The 19583-nt window shown below is 44.5% G+C and overlaps 1 protein-coding gene across 5 annotated transcripts in view; it reads left to right on the forward strand.

Moving 5' to 3' along the window:
* Window positions 1–19583, forward strand: part of bmp2k (BMP2 inducible kinase) — a 106510-nt gene that overhangs the window by 63573 nt on the left and 23354 nt on the right. For all 5 annotated transcript variants that reach the window (XM_043696300.2, XM_043696310.2, XM_087985788.1 and 2 more), the window contains 4 exons: window positions 3062–3141; window positions 10544–10704; window positions 13905–14062; window positions 19251–19355. In XM_043696300.2, the coding sequence (XP_043552235.2) occupies window positions 3062–3141; window positions 10544–10704; window positions 13905–14062; window positions 19251–19355 (504 nt within the window). The remainder of the gene's footprint in view (window positions 1–3061; window positions 3142–10543; window positions 10705–13904; window positions 14063–19250; window positions 19356–19583) is intronic.

Raw genomic sequence — 19583 nt, forward strand, 5'->3', positions numbered from 1 at the left:
CGCGCGCGCGCGCTCGCTCTCTCTCTCAGCGCGCGCTCGCTCTCTCTCTCGCGCTCTCTCTCGCGCGCGCTCGCTCTCTCTCTCTCGTGCGCTCGCTCTCTCTCTCGCGCGCTCGCTCTCTCTCTCTCGCGCGCTCGCTCTCTCTCTCTCTCGCGCGCTCGCTCTCTCTCTCTCGCGCGCTGCTCTCTCTCTCTCGCGCGCTCGCTCTCTCTCTCTCTCGCGCGCTCGCTCTCTCTCTCTCTCCTCGCGCGCCGCTCTCTCTCTCTCTCGCGCGCTCGCTCTCTCTCTCTCTCTCGCGCTCTCTCTCTCCCTTGCGCGCTCGTCTCTCTCTCTCCGCGCGCGCTCTCTCTCTCCGCGCGCGCTCTCTCTCTCTCCGCGCGCGCTCTCTCTCTCTCCGCGCGCTCTCTCTCTCTCCGCGCGCGCTTTCTCTCTCCGCGCGCGCTCTCTCTCTCTCTCCCCGCGCGCTCTCTCTCTCTCCCCGCGCGCTCTCTCTCTCTCCCCGCGCGCTCTCTCTCCCCGCGCGCTCTCTCCCCGCGCGCTCTCTCTCCCCGCGCGCTCTCTCTCCCCGCGCGCTCTCTCTCCCCGCGCGCTCTCTCTCCCCGCGCTCTCTCTCCCCGCGCGCTCTCTCTCCCCGCGCGCTCTCTCTCCCGCGCGCTCTCTCTCCCCGCGCGCTCTCTCTCCCCGCGCGCTCTCTCTCCCCGCGCGCTCTCTCTCCCCGCGCGCTCTCTCTCCCGCGCCGCTCTCTCTCCCCGCGCGCTCTCTCTCCCCGCGCGCTCTCTCTCCCGCGCGCTCTCTCTCCCGCGCGCTCTCTCTCCCCGCGCGCTCTCTCTCCGCGCGCGCTCTCCCGCGCGCGCTCTCTCCCGCGCGCGCTCTCTCCCCGCGCGCGCTCTCTCCCCGCGCGCGCTCTCTCCCCGCGCGCGCTCTCTCCCCGCGCGCGCTCTCTCCCCGCGCGCGCTCTCCGCGCGCGCTCTCTCCCCGCGCGCGCGCTCTCTCCCCGCGCGCGCGCTCTCTCCCCGCGCGCGCGCTCTCTCCCCGCGCGCGCGCTCTCTCCCGCGCGCGCTCTCTCTCCCCGCCGCTCTCTCTCCCCGCGCGCTCTCTCTCCCCGCGCGCTCTCTCCCCCGCGCGCTCTCTCCCCGCGCGGCTCTCTCTCCCGCGCTCTCTCTCCCCGCGCGCGCTCTCTCCCGCGCGCGCTCTCTCCCCGCGCGCGCGCTCTCTCCCGCGGCGCGCGCTCTCTCCCCGCGCGCGCGCTCTCTCCCGCGCGCGCGCTCTCTCCCCGCGCGCGCGCTCTCTCCCCGCGCGCGCGCTCTCCCCGCGCGCGCGCTCTCTCCCCGCCGCGCGCTCTCTCCCCGCGCGCTCTTTCTCTCTCTCTCCGCGCGCTCTTTCTCTCTCTCTCCGCGCGCTCTTTCTCTCTCTCTCCGCGCGCTCTTTTCTCTCTCTCTCCCCGCGCTCTCTCTCCCCGCGCGCTCTCTCTCCCCGCGCGCTCTCTCTCCCCGCGCGCTCTCTCTCCCCGCGCGCTCTCTCTCCTCGCGCGCTCTCTCTCCCCGCGCGCTCTCTCTCCCCGCGCGCTCTCTCTCCCCGCGCGCTCTCTCTCTCCGCGCACGCGCTCTCTCTCTCCGCGCACGCGCTCTCTCTCTCCGCGCGCGCTCTCTCTCTCTCCGCGCGCGCTCTCTCTCTCTCCGCGCGCGCTCTCTCTCTCTCCGCGCGCGCTCTCTCTCTCTCCGCGCGCGCTCTCTCTCTCTCCGCGCGCGCTCTCTCTCTCTCTCCGCGCGCGCTCTCTCTCTCTCCGCGCGCGCTCTCTCTCTCCGCGCGCGCTCTCTCTCTCCGCGCGCGCTCTCTCTCTCCGCGCGCGCTCTCTCTCTCCGCGCGCGCTCTCTCTCTCCGCGCGCTCTCTCTCTCTCCGCGCGCGCTCTCTCTCTCCGCGCGCGCTCTCTCTCTCCGCGCGCGCTCTCTCTCTCCGCGCGCGCTCTCTCTCTCCGCGCGCGCTCTCTCTCTCCGCGCGCGCTCTCTCTCTCCGCGCGCGCGCTCTCTCTCCGCGCGCGCTCTCTCTCTCCGCGCGCGCTCTCTCTCTCCGCGCGCGCTCTCTCTCTCCGCGCGCGCGCTCTCTCTCCGCGCGCGCTCTCTCTCTCCGCGCGCGCTCTCTCTCTCCGCGCGCGCTCTCTCTCTCCGCGCGCGCTCTCTCTCTCCGCGCGCGCGCTCTCTCTCTCTCTCCGCGCGCTCTCTCTCTCTCTCTCCGCGCTCTCTCTCTCTCTCTCTCCGCGCGCGCTCTCTCTCTCTCCGCGCGCGCTCTCTCTCTCTCTGCGCGCGCTCTCTCTCTCTCTCCGCGCGCGCTCTCTCTCTCTCCGCGCGCGCTCTCTCTCTCTCCGCGCGCGCTCTCTCTCTCTCCGCGCGCGCTCTCTCTCTCTCCGCGCGCGCTCTCTCTCTCTCCGCGCGCTCTCTCTCTCTCCGCGCGCGCGCTCTCTCTCTCCGCGCGCGCGCTCTCTCTCTCCGCGCGCGCTCTCTCTCTCTCCGCGCGCGCGCTCTCTCTCTCTCTCCGCGCGCGCGCGCTCTCTCCCTCTCTCTCTCTCTCTCTCTCTCTCCGCGCGCGCTCTCTCTCCCTCGCGCTGCCCTTTGGATTCAATATATTTACAATTTATTTACAATTTCTTATTTGATCTAACTAAATGTGTTTTGTGACCTTTTATGATTTACTGAATGTTGCAAACAAATTTAGTTCTCACTCTCAAAACAATGGCATCTTCCTGAACTGCCTTAGATTGCAAGCATTGTGTTCCCACTTCTTTGAGTCCATCTGCTGTTTTTATCTTGGCTTTCTGGCTGTTAACCTCAAGTCAACATGACCCTGCCTTTATTCAGTGTAACAGACTTCTTACCTGCTTTAATTGCATTTGTATAACCTTTAATAACTGGGAGATATTAACTCTCACAACAAAAAGCTCTACTCTAAAATGTATGAACTCTGAACTAGATATTCACAATATATTATTCTCTGCTCAAAAGTATTTTGGTTTGTAGCAAAATACTTCAATTGTTAAATGTTAAGTTTTGTAATTCTCTTTTGTAGAATGTTCCTATACCAACAGTACTTCCTGAGCCCATGACCACCAGTGAGGCAGCTGCCAAGAAGAGTCAAACAAAAGCTAGGTAATTATGGTGCATCAGTCAGGGCTGCCAGTAACTGAAAAGATTTCTGATCTCATCAGCAATTATAATAGTTTAATCAGATCCACATATAGCATTTAAATTGTGGCAATGCTAATGCATTAAATTTATTATTTGCATTACAGATAATAGTTATGGTATCAGATTTGTATGTAACTTCTATCTGTCCTAAGGTTGTACTGTAGTAGTCCTGTTCTCTTGTAATTAGAATGTTGCCGCAGAATGCCCACAGTGCACAAATTGCTTACCTTTTGAACCTCAAGAACTGATGTGGCTTGCTTCCCATGTGGAAATTTGCATTAGATTGGGGAAAAGTAGATGAAAGACAGGTACATTAAATTCACTTCAGTCACATGTATTTAATATGTGCATGTTTTTAAACTGGTTCATTTTAGTAATGTAATAATCTTCCTGAACTATAATTGGTTGCAGATTGTAATCATTACAATGATTGAACACTTTTTTTCTTTGTCTGTTGGAGAGTTTTTCCAAGATGGTGCACCACAGTTTTCAATCCTTAGCATAAAATTCATTCCTTGACCACTAACTTCATCCGTCTTCCTGGCAATTGTCTTATGATTGTAAACCTCATCACAATTTTTGATATACTATACCTGAGGATGAATTTCAAAACATCCTCACATCATGAAGATAGTGTATCTTCACCTCCATAAATACCACCTGACTCCTTCCCTGCCTCAGTTTATTTGCTACTGCAACCCTCATCAATTTCCTTATTGCCCTCAAACTTCATAATTCCAGAAGACCCATGACTGGTCTCAATTTTTTGGCTTTTCTCTGCCTGACTAGGTCATCCAAAACTTTGTTCCCCGTGTCTTAATTTCAATCAAGCACAGTCAGCTTATCCTGTGCTCACGCACCCATGTTGGCACTTAGTTAAGCAAGTCTATAAATCCCAGCCTTGTAGCCTTGTCCCACCCATCTCTCATCACCTAGTGCCTTGCAACTCTGTAATTTTTTTTATTGTTTCAACAGTAGTGGCTGTGCCTTAGTGCTGAAACTTGTTCTACTTGTCCTTCTCTAAACAATTCTGTCCTCTATCTTTTTAAAAATGCCTTTAAAGTGCTCTTTAAAACCTATGTTTTGATCAGTCATTTAGCTCCTATCACCTTGCATGTTTCACTGTCAAATTTTGTTTCATAATTTTCATGATGCACATTGGGCTGCTCTACCACAGTAGAGGAATTGCTTCTGGTCTGTGGTGTCACACTTGTTGAGATTAGAGTATAGAAGTGCCCAGATCACTGCTGTGGGTATCTCCGACTGGGTTGTCCTTTCTCCTGGATTGGCTACTGTTGATCCACAAGTCTGACTGTGACCCATCCCCTGGAGTGCAGGGGCACAGATCCATGAGCGACGATACCCCAAGCAGACTTTGATGGCCAATTCACTGGACTGGAATCGGAGACAGACCGTGACTTGCTGCAACCTGTTACCAATGGAGTGCCACAGGGATTAGTGCAGGAGCCACAATTAGTTACCATGTTTACTAAGACTTAGTTGAGGAGAGTACTGGAGGAAGTTTGCAGATGGCACAAAAGTAAGTAGGTAGGCAAGTGCAGATGATGACACAGAATACAGAGGGATATAAATGACTAGGCCAAAACTTGGCAGATGGAATATAATGTGACAAAATGTGAGGTTATGCACTTCAGGAATAATAGAGGAGCTGCATATGTCTTAAATGGAGAAAGACTGCAGAAAGCTACAGAACAATGAGAATTTTAAACACCTTGTCCATGTATCACAAACAGCTAGCATCCGAGTTCAGAAGGTAACAGAAAAGGTAAGTGGAATGTTGTCCTTAATTTTAGCAAAACATACTACTTCTATGCTCCATTTCACTCCTCTAAAATAACCAGGGCACTAGTCAGAGCCCAGCCAGTGGACATGATCAATTTGAACTTGCGGCATGTCTTTTACAAGGTGCCACTCCAGAGGCTGCTAAATTAGGTAAGAGCCCATGGTGTTAGGGGTAAAACACTGGCATGGATCAAGGGTTGGCTGACCAACAGAACACAGAGTGGGCAGGATGGCAGTTGATGACTGGTGGAATTCTACAGGAGTCAGTGTTGGGACCACTAGATTAGAGTGGTGCTGGAAAAGCACAGAAGATCAGGCAGCATCCGAGGAGCAGGAAAAGCGACGTTTTGGGCAAAAGCCCTTCAGGACCTAAAACGTCGCTTTTCCTGCTCCTCGGATGCTGCCTGACCTGCTGTGTTTTTCCAGCGCTGCTCTAATCTAGACTCTGATTTCCAACATCTGCAGTCCTCACTTTTGCCCGGTGTTGGGACCACAACTATTCACGTTATGCATTAACAAGCTGGATAAAGGAATGGAGGGCATTGTTGCTAAGTTTGCAGATTATGCAAAGCCAGGTGGTTTCGAGGAAGCAGGGAAGCTTCAGGAGGTCTTGGACAGGCTAGGAGAGTGGGAAGAGAAGTTGCAGATGGAATACAATGTGAGGAAAGTGTGAAGTTGTGCATTTTAGTAGAAAGAATGGATGTATAGACTATTTTCTAAATGGGAAAGGTTTCAGAAATCTGAAGTGCAAAGGGACTTGGGAGTCTTAGTTCAGGATATTCTTAAGGTTAACATGCAGGTTCAATTCATGATTAGGGAGGCAAATGCAATGTTAGCATTCATTTCAAGAGGGCAAAAACATGAGCAGAGATGTTCTGATACTGTGTAAGGCTCTGGTCAGACCGCATTTGAAATATTGTGAATAGTTTTGGGTCCTTTTTCAAAGTAAGTTATGCTGGCACTTGAGTAGACCCAGAGGAAGTTTATAAGGATGATCCTGGGATTTGTCACAAGTAGCAGTTTTCTTCAGCCAGAGAATGGTGAATCAATGGAATTTGGCATCCACAGCCTTCTGTGGAAATAAACATCGAATGTATTTGTAACAGAGATAGGTTCTTGAAGGCAGGAGAATGGGGTTGAGAAACAAATCAGCCAAGATCAGAACAAGAATTCTTTCAATCCCCTCAACCTTCTGATCCTTGCCTTTCTCCAAGAGGAAAGGATTTTTCCGACTAATTATCTGTGCCCCTCATCATCTTATGCACATCAATCTGATCCCTTCTCAGCCTTCCATGCTCTCAGGAAAACTACCATAGCATATCTTGTGTCTCTTCATAACTGAAACACTTCTGCCTTCTCAACATCCTGGTGAATCTCCTGTACACCAGGAGGGGTGCAATCACATCGTTCCTGTGGTGTTGCAACCAGAGCCACACATTGTGCTCTATGCATGGCCTCGTTCCATCATAACTTCGTCTCTCTTGTATTCAGTGCCTCATCTTTTAAAACCATCTGTTCCATATTCCTTATTAGCCACCTTATCTACCTGTCCTGTTGCCTTTAAGAATCTCTGAACATGCAAATCAGTTCATCATATACTCCCTTGCCTTGTTATTCCTCCCAAAGTGCTTCATCTTGTATTTTGCAAGATTAAGTTTAACTTGCCATTGCACTCTGCCCCTCTGATCAGCCTGTATATGTTGTCCTGTAGTGTAAAGTTTTCCTCCTCGTTATTTACCACATTGCCATATTTTGTCATCTGCAAACTTACTGATCAAACCCCCAGTGTTCATGTCTGCCTCCGTAGCTTATACTACAAACAGCTATGAACCCATCACTGAACCCTGCTAAACCCCACTAAATGCAGGCTTCCACTCTCAAAAACAACCATTGCGTTCTGCTGTTAAGCCACTTACTCATCCAATTTGTTAACTTGCTCTGGATCCCATGGGCTTTTACTTTCTTGACCAGTCTCCCTTTGTGACAGATAGTCACACAGAAATATGCCTCATACAAATCCATGTAGACTATATCCATTGCACTAACTTCATCCACATGTTTAGTTGTCAGCTCAAAGAAAATTAATCAAACTTGTCAGTCATGGTCTATCCCTGACAAAGCCATGTTGACCATTCTTGAGAAATGCTGTCCAAGTCTAATTTAGTTTTGTTCCCCCAGTTTTTTCCCAAACCCTCCCCTGCCACTAATGTTGGAAATATTAGTTTTCATACCTGGCTCAAAGTAAGATTGCTGTGATTGTTGAAGGTCAGTCATTTCAACCCCAGTGTATTGCTGCAAAAGTTCTTCAGGTCGCTGAATCAAATACAGCCATCTTCAGCTGCCTCGTCAGTGACCTTGCCTCCATCAAAAAGTCAGAAGTGAGGATGTTTATTCATTATAGTGCAATGTTCAATACCATTCATGAGAACTTAGATATTCAAGTGGTCTTTATCCAAGTGCAGCAAGAAATAGACATCTGGGCTTGGGCTGATAAAGCGGCATGTAACATGATTCCCATAATAGTGCCAGATTAACCTCCCTTAGACATTGTGTATTACTGTTCCTGAATACTCCATCTACATTGTTGGGTGACCACTGAGTAAAGCTGAAGTGCATTGTGGCTTGAAATTGTGCAATGAGTTGCCTCCTGTCCACTATGTAAAATGCACCGATCAGGACTATGTTGGAGTACTTTACACGTCTTTGGATGAGTGAATATGCAAGAAGTTTGACAACAAGCAGGACAAAGCCAATGCTTGACATACACCCCACCTGAAACATTCGCTTGCTCCACAGTTTATCAACAGTGACAACAATGTACCCAAAACAAGCAAGTACTAGATACTGGAACTCAGCAAGATTTCTTTGACAGCACCTTCCAAACTCATGAACTCTACCATCCCGAAGGATACAGCAACAAATGTTCCTGTAAGTTCCCCTCCAAGCACCATCCTGACTTGCATCTATGTCACGGTCTCTTCGCTGTCACTTGGTCAAAATCCTGGAACTTCATTTCTAACCGCACTTGGTATAATTGCACCAAATGAATGGTAGTGGTTCAAGGCAGTAGATTCCCTCCTTAAGAAAATTAGGGTTGGGCCACAAATGCTGGACCTGGCATTGTTACCACTGTTATGTGAAAGAATAACAAAACAGCTTTGATTCAATAAGGAAGTTTGCATATTAGAAATTATAGGACAGGTGGGGTTATTCTGTTGGTGATTGTACTGTCCAGAGTAATCACGTTTTTTCTCAATTTTTTAAAATTCTTCCTTTTGGTTTGTTACATCTCCATTTAAATTCTGTACTGGTTTCTATAACCTGGCCATTGTCATGAAACGTCATGTAATTTAAATAGCTGTTAATTCAACAACCTTCTCAAGGACAACTCAGGACAGGCAATAAATACTGGCCAGCTGTTGGCATACATGTTCATCAAGAATCTTTTTAAAAAAGAACCTTCCTCAAATTATCATTAACTGAAAGCTGGGCATCTTACCAGAAATCATCTCCTCAGAGAAACTTGGTTTGTAAATGGACCATCACCGATATAAAAGATAGCTTTTCTTCCCAAAAGCAGGAAGGCCAGCACATTGTAATACTAGGTATAATGTATGGATGGCAAAGAAATAAACGTATTCATCAGCAAACTTCTACAAGTATTCGATATAGCATTGGAACAGACATTGCAGTCTTACTGTTTGCCTCCTCTCACTCAGGCTAAGAATTCAGTTCCCATTAGGGGTTTGAACACAGCCTCGGCTGACACTTCAGCATGAACTGAAGGAGCACTGAATTGTCATTGTGGTTTCTTCTGAATGAGTGTTAAACCAAGAGCATATCTGCCTGTTTAGCTAGATCAGAAAGGAATCCCATTGCACTTGCGTTCTTCCAGTATGTAGGCCATAGTTTCTTGTACTGATAGATGGGTGAACATAGGGATGTTCAGTGGAAGAAAGAAGGAAGGGAGAGGAATGTTGTTGAACTTAGGGCTATTTAGGTTAGATTAGATTCCCTACAGTGTGGAAGCAGGCCCTTTGGCCCAACAAGTCCACACCGATCCTCCGAAGAGCAACCCACCTAGACCCATTTGTCTATTCACCCCTGACTAATGCACCTAACTATGGGCAACTTAGCATAGCCAATTCACCTAATCTGCACATTTTTGGAATGTGGAAGGGAAGTGGAGCACCCGCAGGAAACCCACGCAGATATGGGGAGAATGTGCAAACTCCACCCAGACAGTTGCCCAAGGTGGGAATTGAACCCGGGTCCCTGGCGCTGTGAGGTCGCAGTGCTAACCACTGAGCCACCGTACCGCCCGTTATGCCACCATTAAGCCAGTGTATGTTTCATTAGAGTGACCATATTCTAGAAACTAGGAAAAGGAGCCAACATGAAGTTAATTATAGGGGTAAGTCACTTATGAGTGTGGTTACTTGAAGTTAGAAAATTCGGTTTGCTGGCTAAAGTAGTCCAGAACTTGATTAATTGAATGATTTCTAAATGGTGGCTCAATGGTTAGCACTGCTGCCTCACAGCACCAGGATCACAGGTTCAATTCTAGCCTCGGGTGACTGTCTGTGTGGAGTTTGCACATTCTCCCCGTGTCTGCATGGGTTCTCTTCCGGGTGTTCTGGTTTCCTCCCACAGACCAAAGATGTGGGAGGAATGTTAATCAATTGAATTGGCCATGCTAAATTGCCCATAATGTTAGGTGCATTAGTCAAAGGGAAATGGGACTGGGTGGATTACTCTTCGGAGGGTCGGTGTGGACTTGGTGGGTCAAAGGGCCTGTTTCCACACTGAAGGGAATCTAATCTAATCTAAAGGTGATTTGAACTTCATGAGATAGCCAAGCTGAGGAGAGAATATTTAAGGACTCGCAAATTAGAGTATTAGAATCAGGAGTGTTACTAAGATATTAGCAATTCTTGCGTTGAACTGGGAGAGTACTGGTGAGAGGAGATTTGAAGAGAAAATCTTGATAAACTAAATGGAAGGTCCAAGAAATCTCAACCTAGTGCAACTGTCAAAATAGTACTCAGACTAAGTGTGTAATTTTCCTATTGTGGATAAATATCTGACTTGGGTCTATTTGCTGCCTGTCAAATGGGTGGAGAAGAAAAGTTAAGCAATTAAGTTTGCTTTAAAGAATGTATTCTTATTGCACTTTAAATATCTTAACTGCTCATCTTAACTTTGGAAGTAATTATGACTATCCATGTGCTTTAATGTTTGTGGAAAAAATTCTTTTGATTTTCAAGTTTGAAATTTGTAGCCTCCTCCTTTTAGGAAATACCTAAGTTTTCAGATTCTTAAAAAAAGTCACTAATCTCTACCGAGTATAAACTTTTTGTCAAAACTCTGTACCAGCTTAATATATCTCAGTTTTTTTCTAATTAGTTCTTTTCTAATATGTTGTCAGTACATGTTCTGATCAGTTCATGATTTGTTAATTTTCAATGAGCTACAATCAAATATATTCACTGCAGATATTTGGATTAGTTAATTACTTTTGATAAATGTGTTTATATCCAAAGTATTCATTTCCTCACAGGCTAAGTGAGGCAGTAGGACCAACAGAGACATCAATAGCCCCAAGGAGAAGACCAAAAGCCACTGGTAGTGCTGTAAATACAAATGTTTTACCAATCCAGAAAACGGTAACTCCAATGAAAACTGTAATCTCAAGTGTCTGTGGAAATCTTGGCCGAAAAGGTAATTCTCCATATTCTACAATTTTAGATCCCCAATTTTAAATTAAAGTGGTAAATTTCATAATTGGAAGCAACGTAAATTTTCAAATCATGAATATTTTGCACAATGTACTATACTACATATGCATTTTGGTACTTGGGTAAGGGTGTATAATTTGGAAAGGAATCATTTCTATGGAAATTTGCTTACGGTTTAAATCCAGTGACACTGTCTTTCTGGAGATATGTACAATGTCTGTGAAGACAATATGGCTATTTGTAAGTTAGACCATTGAATTGAAGGCAATTAGAAAATTTAGACAAAAATGAGGATTGACACTAGAATCCATGTGTTGAAGTGCCTCCCTGGCATCTCTGCTGCTGAGTCTAGAGATATTTTAGGGGACAAGGAGGTTCTTTAGTTTGTTCTGCAATGGTAATTCTTCATTAAGGATAGATTTATGGTCTCTATCTCTGGAAAAAGCTAGAAACTACATTCAGGTCTCTGGCACTGAGCCTGGCACTGTGGCTCAGAAGGGAAGTGGGGGAAATAGAAAAGCGCTAGTGGTAGGGGACTCGATAGTTAGACGGATTGACAGGAGATTTTGTGGTCAGGAACAGGACTCCCGGAAGGTATGTTGCCTTCAAACATACACAACCAAAGTTGATGTAGAATTGAACAGATATAAAATATTAATTCTCTGCCTGTGTAATAATTTCTGAATAGCTGATTAAATGAAAACTGGTTGCTCTGCAATATATAATTCACTGTCTTGTAGTTGATTTGTAAAATGTGGTTTGACATTCTAGGCTGGATTTTATTGTCCCTCGTTGGTATATTTGAAGGCATCTTAAAATGAAGCAGGGAACCTTCCTACTGCATTGCATCCCAGCATTGACCTGTCTCCCACCTTGTTAGGTAGGGAGGTGCCAAACAGATTGTCTGCACTTAAGCCTTCTCAGGCTTTTAAGTGGACAATTAATGCCCCCTGCCTATATGTTAACTCACCCAGCTGGCCAGTTTGTTCTTGACCAGATTTGGGTCTTTAAGTCTGTGCCCCATTATCACTGCCTTGCAGGTCCCAGCAGTGGTCAAGGTCAGTTCTTGAGCTACTGAGACTACAGAACCGCTGGCAAACCATAAAGGAATGGAAATACCACTTTAAAGTGATTTATTTCCTCTCCCAGTATAATGTTACTTTGGAGCAACTAGGTTTTGGCTGGTAGATCAATAGCCAACCTTTTGGTCAGAAATGCAGGGAATGCAGCAAGCCATAAAATCCGGTCTGTTGGGTAAGAACATATGAACTAGGAATAGATCATTTGGTCTTGAGCCTATTCTGCCATTCAGTAAGATAATGGCTGATCTTTTCATGGTCTCAGCTCCACTTACCCCCTACCTCACCATCACCCTTAATTCCTTTACTGTTCAAAAAAATTCTATCTTAGCTTTAAAAGCATTTACTGAGTTAACCTCAACTACTCACCGTGGGCGGCACGATGGCAGTGGTTAGCACTGGTTCAATCCCGCTTCAGGCACCTGTCTGTGTGGAGTTTGCACATTCTCATCGTGTCTGCACGGGTTTCCTCCGGGTGCTCCGGTTTCCTCCCACAGTCCAAAAATGTGCAGGTTAGGTGAATTGATCATGCTAAATTACCCGTAGGGTTAGGTGAAGGGGTAAATGTAGAGGAATGGATCTGGGTGGGTTGCACTTCGGAGGGTCAATGTGGACTTGTTGGACCGAAGGGCCTGTTTCCATTCTGTAAGTAATCTAATCTAATCTACTTCACTGGGATGGGAATTCCATAGATTCTCAATCCTCTGGGTGAAGAAGTTCCTCCTCAATTCAGTCCTAAATCTGCTCCGTCTAATTTTGAGGCTATACCCTTCTCTCCTAGTTTCACCTGCCAGTGGAAACGTTGTCTCTACTTCTATCCTATTTATTCCCTTCATAATTTTATATTTTTTTTATAAGATCTCCCCTCATTCTTCTAAATTCCAATGAATGTAATCCCAGTCTATTCAATCTCTCCTCATAAACCAGCCCCCCAACTCTGAAATCAACCTAGTGAACCGCCTCTGCACCCCCTCTAGTGCCAGTACATCCTTTCTCAAGTAAGGAGACCAAAATTGCACACACTACTCCAGGTGTGGCCTCATCAGCACCCAATACAGCCGCAACGTAACCTCTCTGCTTTTAAACGCAATGAAGGACAATTCCATTTGCCGCCTTGTTGTAACTGCAGATCAACCCTCTGTGATTCATGCTCAAGGACACCTAGGTCCTTCTGCACAACAGTATGTTGCAATTTTTCACCTTTCAACTAATAGGCCCTTTTACTGTTGTTCCTTCCAAAATGGATGATTTCATATGTATTAACAATATATTCATCTGCCACCCCACTCAGTTAAACTATTCATGTCCCTTTTGTGGAAAGTTTCACAGACCTCTGCACACTTTGCTCTGCCACTAATCTTAGTGTGTCATCCACAAACTTTGACACACTACACATGATTCCCAACTCCAAATCATCTGTGTAAATTGTGAATAATTGTGGTCCCAACACTAATCCCTGAGGCACACCACTAGTCACTATCAACTAGAAAAGCACTCATCTATCCCCTACTCTGCTTCCTGTTAGTTAACCAATCCTCTATCCATGCAAATACATTGCCCATAATGTCATGCATTATGGGCAATCTTGTGCAGCAGCCGTTTTTGCAGCACCTTGTGGAAAGCCTTTTGGAAATCTAGACATACGACATCTATTGGGACCCTGTTGTCCACCGTGCTTGTAATATCTTCATGGATTTCCAGTAGATTAGTTAAGCATGACCTGCCCTTCGTGAACCCATGCTGTCTCCAACTAGATGTCTTGCTATTTCTTGATAATAGATGCAAGCATTTTCCCCACTACAGAAGCTTCTTTTGTCTTCCTCCTTTTTTTAAACAATGGCGTCACATTGGCTGTTTTCCAATCTGCTGGAACTGCCACAGAATTCAGTGAAAAGTATACAGTATAGTAAATGTCTGGAAAATCATTGGTCTGTTTCTCAATAAATATTTTGTGAATGAAAATTTATTATGTTGCATATCAATGACTTGTAATTTCTGTAGGAGCAATTCATAGTATGCTTTATATGATCTATTTTGGATTTTTGATGACTTAAATTACCGCTTTTTTTGTTATCTTACTATTAATTTGTATAATTTCTCTCAGCCACTGCACGAGCTGAAAATGGACATTTCTTTCATATGGCTCAGGGGACCAATCAACAGCAGCATAGAGTCCTGCAGCAGATACAACAGGGAGACTTGAAGCAACATCAACTCCAACAGTTGCAGCAGCAACAGATAGTTAATTGTCAGACCCAAAAGGTAGTGTCAAGCAATCACTTCATTTTAAAAAAATTATTAAAAGCTTGCTTAATGATTTGCTAATCCGTTTCACAAGTAATTTTCAGGTTACAGCACATTAGAATGGCAAACTGCAGAACAATGGGACATGGATTCAATAACAAATCTAGTCATCATAGGAACAAATAAATAACAACACGAGCAGGCCATTTAGCTCCTTGAGACTGCTCCAGTATTCAACTCGATCATGGCTGATTTTCTATGCCATTCACCACCATTGAACAATTGCCATATTCCTTAATTTAATTCTTCAGTATCTCCATCATTATCATATTGTAAGATTGAGTTTGCATAACTTTTTTGGGCAATGAATTTCCAAGGCTCTCCATCCTCTGAAGAAATATCATTTCATCTTGGCCTTACATGGAAAACTGCTTATCCTGAGACATTGTCTCTCATTTTAGACCCCTAACATTTCTTCCCCACTCTCCTGTCTCTTCTTTCTTCCCTTCTTTCTTTTTAGCTATCTCCCCTCCCATCTCCTCACACATGCACAGAAACATATGTGCACATACCGGCAAAATCCATAAAAATCATGGAAATACATTTTGAATCATTGGAGCACAAGCACTGACCCTGAACCCTTCCAATCCAAACCTGTGAATGATTTTTTTTTAGATTAGATTAGATTTCCTACAGTGTGGAAACAGGCTCTTCGGCTGAACAAGTCCACACCGACCCTCTGAATAGTCGCCCACTCGGTCCCATTTCCCTCTGACTAATGCACCTAACACAACGGGCAATTTAGCATGGCCATTCACCTGGCCTGCACATCTTTGAACAGTGGGAGGAAACCGGAGTACCCGGAGGACATCCACGCAGAGACGGGGAGAATGTGCAAACTCCACACAGGCAGTCTCCAGAGGCCAGAATCGAATCTGGGACCCTGGTGCTGTGAGGCAGCAGTGCTAATCACTGAGTCACCATGCTACCCCTTTTTAGTTCTACAGTTTTGTGTCTATTTTAATCAATCCCTAATCTATGGCAGTACCTGCAATCCGATGTTCACCAGTTTTGTTCACTAACCTCCTTATTTTATCAAAAGCCTTCTGAAAATCCAAAGGAACCTCATCCACTCGTTCTCCCACATCTATTCTGTTCATTACATCCTCAAATTTAAACATGCTTTTCATGTCATAAATCCATGTTTACTCTGGTCACTCTGTTACTTTGTAATTGTCATTAGTATTTTCCCTGTGATTGATATCAGGCCTTGAGTTCTGTAGTTCCCTATATCCTTTCTCCCTCCTTTCTTAAATAGTGGGGTTACATTTGATACTTTCCAATCTACTAGAACCATACCGAAATTATACTATTTTACAAGATAACAATGCACCCACTCCTTCCAACACTGAGATGCTAATCATGACATCCAGGTAGAGTTGCATACATTTTTTTCAGAACTACTAATACCAATTTCTTTCAGTTTCTTGATATCAATCATCTGTTGGTACTGTCATAATTTTGAGAGGGTTTTTTTGTGAAGACAGACACAAAGTATTAGTTTAGTTTCTCTGCCACTACTTCATCTAATATTATTACTATATTATTAATATTATTATTATTTCCATAAATAATTTGTACTCCACATAATTAATTCTCCCATTCTCTGCCTGTAGTGGACCCACATTTGTCTTGGCTAATCTTTTGCTTTTTTTTTTAAAATAACTTTGTTTCTTGCGAGTTTACATTTCTAACCTATTTTCCCTTTTTTACTGCCTTAGTCCTCTGATGCTACATTCTAGAATGCTCCTGACCATCAGGCTTCTTACTTTTATTGGCAATGTCATTAATTTCTTCCTTTGATCTAATACAACATTTAACTTTTCTTGCTACCAATGGTTTAATCATTTTTCATGTTGGGTTTTGTGCCTTGATATGGTGCATATGTGCTCATATTTGCATTAGTAAACTATGCACTGATTTTTTAAAGGCCAGTCATTGCCTGTCTGCTGACATACCCTTTTCAAAGTTAAAAATTACACAACACCAGGTTATAGTCCAACAGGTTTATTTGGAAGCACTAGCTTTTGGAGCACTGCTCCATCAGGTGGTTGTAGAGTATAAGATCATAAGACACAGAATTTATAGCAAAATTTTAAGTGTGGTGTAACTGGAATTGTGAATTGAAAAAGACCTGCATTGTTTGTTAAGTCTCCCATCTTTTGAAATGACCATGTTGGTTTCAGTTTTTTCATGAGTAAGTCGCAAAACTTTTTTTAAAAGTTACATTCTCAAGTGAACTTTAACAATTGGTGTTATCAAGTTTTGAGAAGATTTGTAATTTAAGTTGAGGTTCTGGATGTAGGTTTGCTCACTGAGCTATAAGATTTATTTCCAGACGTTTCATCGCCAGACTCGATAACCTCTTCAATGAGGCTCCGGATGAAGCATTGCTGATGATTCCTACTTTCTACTTCTGGTTTGGGTTTCTTTGGGTTGGTGATGTTATTTCCTGTTCTTTTTCTCAGGCAGTGGTAAATTGGGTCCAAGTCAATGTGTTAGTTGATAGAGTTCCGGTTGGAATGCCATGCTTCTAGGAATTCTCGTGAGTGTCTCTGTTAGGCTTGTCCTAGGGTGGATGTGTTGTCCTAGTCGAAGTGGTGTCCTTCCTCATCTGTATGTAAGGATATTAGTGAGAGTTGCAACCAGAACTCTATCAACCAACACGTTGACTTGGACCCGATTTACCACCCCCTGAGAAAAAGAACAGCAAATGGCATCACCACAGGAAATAAAATCACCAACCCATTTTATTTCCTGTGGTGATGCCATTTGCTGTTCTTTTTCTCAGGGGGTGGTAAATCGGGTCCAAGTCAACGTGTTGGTTGATAGAGTTCCGGTTGCAACTCTCACTAATATCCTTACATACAGATGAGGAAGGACACCACTTCGACTAGGACAACACATCCACCCTAGGACAAGCCTAATAGAGACACTCACGAGAATTCCTAGAAGCATGGCATTCCAACCGGAACTCTATCAACTAACACATTGACTTGGACCCAATTTACCACTGCCTGAGAAAAAGAACAGGAAATAACATCACCAACCCAAAGACACACAAACATATACAGTAGCGCCTCGACATACGAACGACCCCATTCACTAACAAATCGGTTTACGAACAGGATCGTATGTAAAGTTTTGCTTCAACATACATATGAAATTCAAGGTACGAACGCAAAAAGCCCATGTGCGACCATGTGGTTTCATTGTTCTGCTTTGCTACGTGCGCTTTGAACGCAAAAGCAGTGAACATTTTAAATGACAATGTGACGTCCCATTTTCGGAAAATTCTGCAACAAAGAAAAAAACAAGTTTCTCTGGATTGTTTTCTTGTGGCATCACCAACCTCCAAGAGACAAAAAAGAGAAAAGACTCCGGAAATATCCGAACAACGGGAAAAATTGATTCAGTTCGCGAAAAACCGGGTCCCGGAACAGATTAAGTTCGTAAGTCGAGGCGCTACTGTACATAGAAAGCAGGGATCATCAGCAATGCTTTGTCCAGAGGCTCACTGAAGATATTACATGGTATGGTGACAAAACGTCTGAAAATGAACCTTCTAGCTCAGCAAGCAAACCTACATCTACAATTGGTGTCATGTTGGCTCAGAAACACTTCCCAGCAATGTTTCCTGCCCCTTGATGTTTCTTAGTCCAATCCAGCCTTATTTTATAGAATCCCTATGGTGTGGAAGCAGGCCATTCGGTTCATGCTGACTTTCTGAAGAGCATCCCATCCAAACCCACCCCCCCAGGTCCCATAAACCAACATCCCCCATGGCTAACCTCCACAACCTTTGACTGTGGGGCAAAACCAAAGCACCTGGAGGAAACTTATGCAGACACAGGGAAATGTGCAAATTCCACACAGACACACATCTTAATCTTCCAATCTAGATCCTCCCTTGATCAATATTATGATCTCATTGTTTATTAACAGCGCTACCCTACCTTGTATTCCTTTGGTCTATCCTTCATAAATGTCAAAAGCCCCTGAAATTTCAGTTCTCAGCCTTAGTCACTCTATAGTCATTTTTTAAAAGTGAAAGTAGCTGTCGATGGTGGGAGGATTCAGTTTCTACTAAACATATGTTTTTTTGTTAATCTTTTTTTTGGATAGTTTATTTATCCCTCAAAGATTTTATTTTTGACAAGTTCACACCAAAATCCTGGATCTTCGTAATGAATCCTTATTAAAACTGCAGGAAAAGAAATGGAACTTATGCTACATATGTTTATTCTCTTAATGCATTGTAATACATCTTGCAATTATTTTTATGAATCTGTAGTAAGTACAGTTTAGAAGTGTTAAGCAACACAGAGTTTTAGAGCACATAAACAGACCCTTCAGTCCATTTGGCCCCACCAACTAGCTAATCTTGTTCCATTTGTCAGCATTTGGTCTACATCCCTCTAAACCCTTCCTTCTCATATACCTATCCAGATGCCTTTTAAATGTTGTAACTGTGCCAGCCTCTACCATTTCTTCTGGCAGTGTATTCCATACATGCATCACCCTCTGAAGAAGTTGCCTGTCTGAACTCTTCTAAATCTTGCTTCTCTCATTTTAAACCTATGATCTCTAGTTTTGGACTCCCCTACCCCGGAAAAAATTCTTGGCTATTGACCCTATCCATGCCTCTCATGAATTTAAGGTTCAGTTTACTTCATAATACTTTGAGGGTTTTGTTTTTAAAGTTTACCTTTAGAGAAATCTATTAACTCATGATAATGGGAGAGTATTAACTTTCGCTAGCCTATGAATAAACAAATATCAAACTTCAAGCAGAACATTGCTAGTGTACTTCAAAGTCTCCAAGCATGGGTGGTTTGATACTGCTATCAAGATTTAATAATATGCATGCTACCCAAGACCAAGTTTATTTTCTCTGCTGGTGGAAAACATTGCACATTGTATTTTTAAGTTTTGCTTCAGCAAAGACGTCTCAAGAAATGCCGGTCAAGTGAATTAAAATGTCAAAAATGTAATTGTTTTTATTCAGTATTACTACTTTTTATGCCTTATATAAATTTTAAAATTTACTTAAGCCTAAGCATGTTGTTGTTATATTTATGATGCAAATACAAGTAGTAATGAGACTTCTTGCTCTATATCTAAGTTATTTTCATTCCTATGTCAGTATCCACAGGCTTTGCAGCCATCAGCACAGCAATTACAACAGCAACAATTAATGATGCAACCAATGTATTATCAACAGCAGCAAATGCTTCCCTATTCAGCTGTGGTAAGAGCCTTTTTATTTATTTATTTATTTATTGGGGAGAGCTGTATGTGGCAAAGTGAGAGACTTGAGATACTCATCCAATTGGATTATTCAATTTAAGCTGAGTAATTGTGATACTTTTATCTGCATTTTAAAGCTAACAGAGCATACTTTAGAAATATTGTCAGAGCCCTTGTGACTGTGTCTTTCAAAGCCATGAAAGAAAAACAATGAGACTGTTAAAGGTTG

Source organism: Chiloscyllium plagiosum, unplaced genomic scaffold, assembly GCF_037043375.1.
Source record: "Chiloscyllium plagiosum isolate Xiang-an unplaced genomic scaffold, Cpla_swu_hap1 HiC_scaffold_1, whole genome shotgun sequence".
NCBI classification, from domain to species: domain Eukaryota; kingdom Metazoa; phylum Chordata; class Chondrichthyes; order Orectolobiformes; family Hemiscylliidae; genus Chiloscyllium; species Chiloscyllium plagiosum.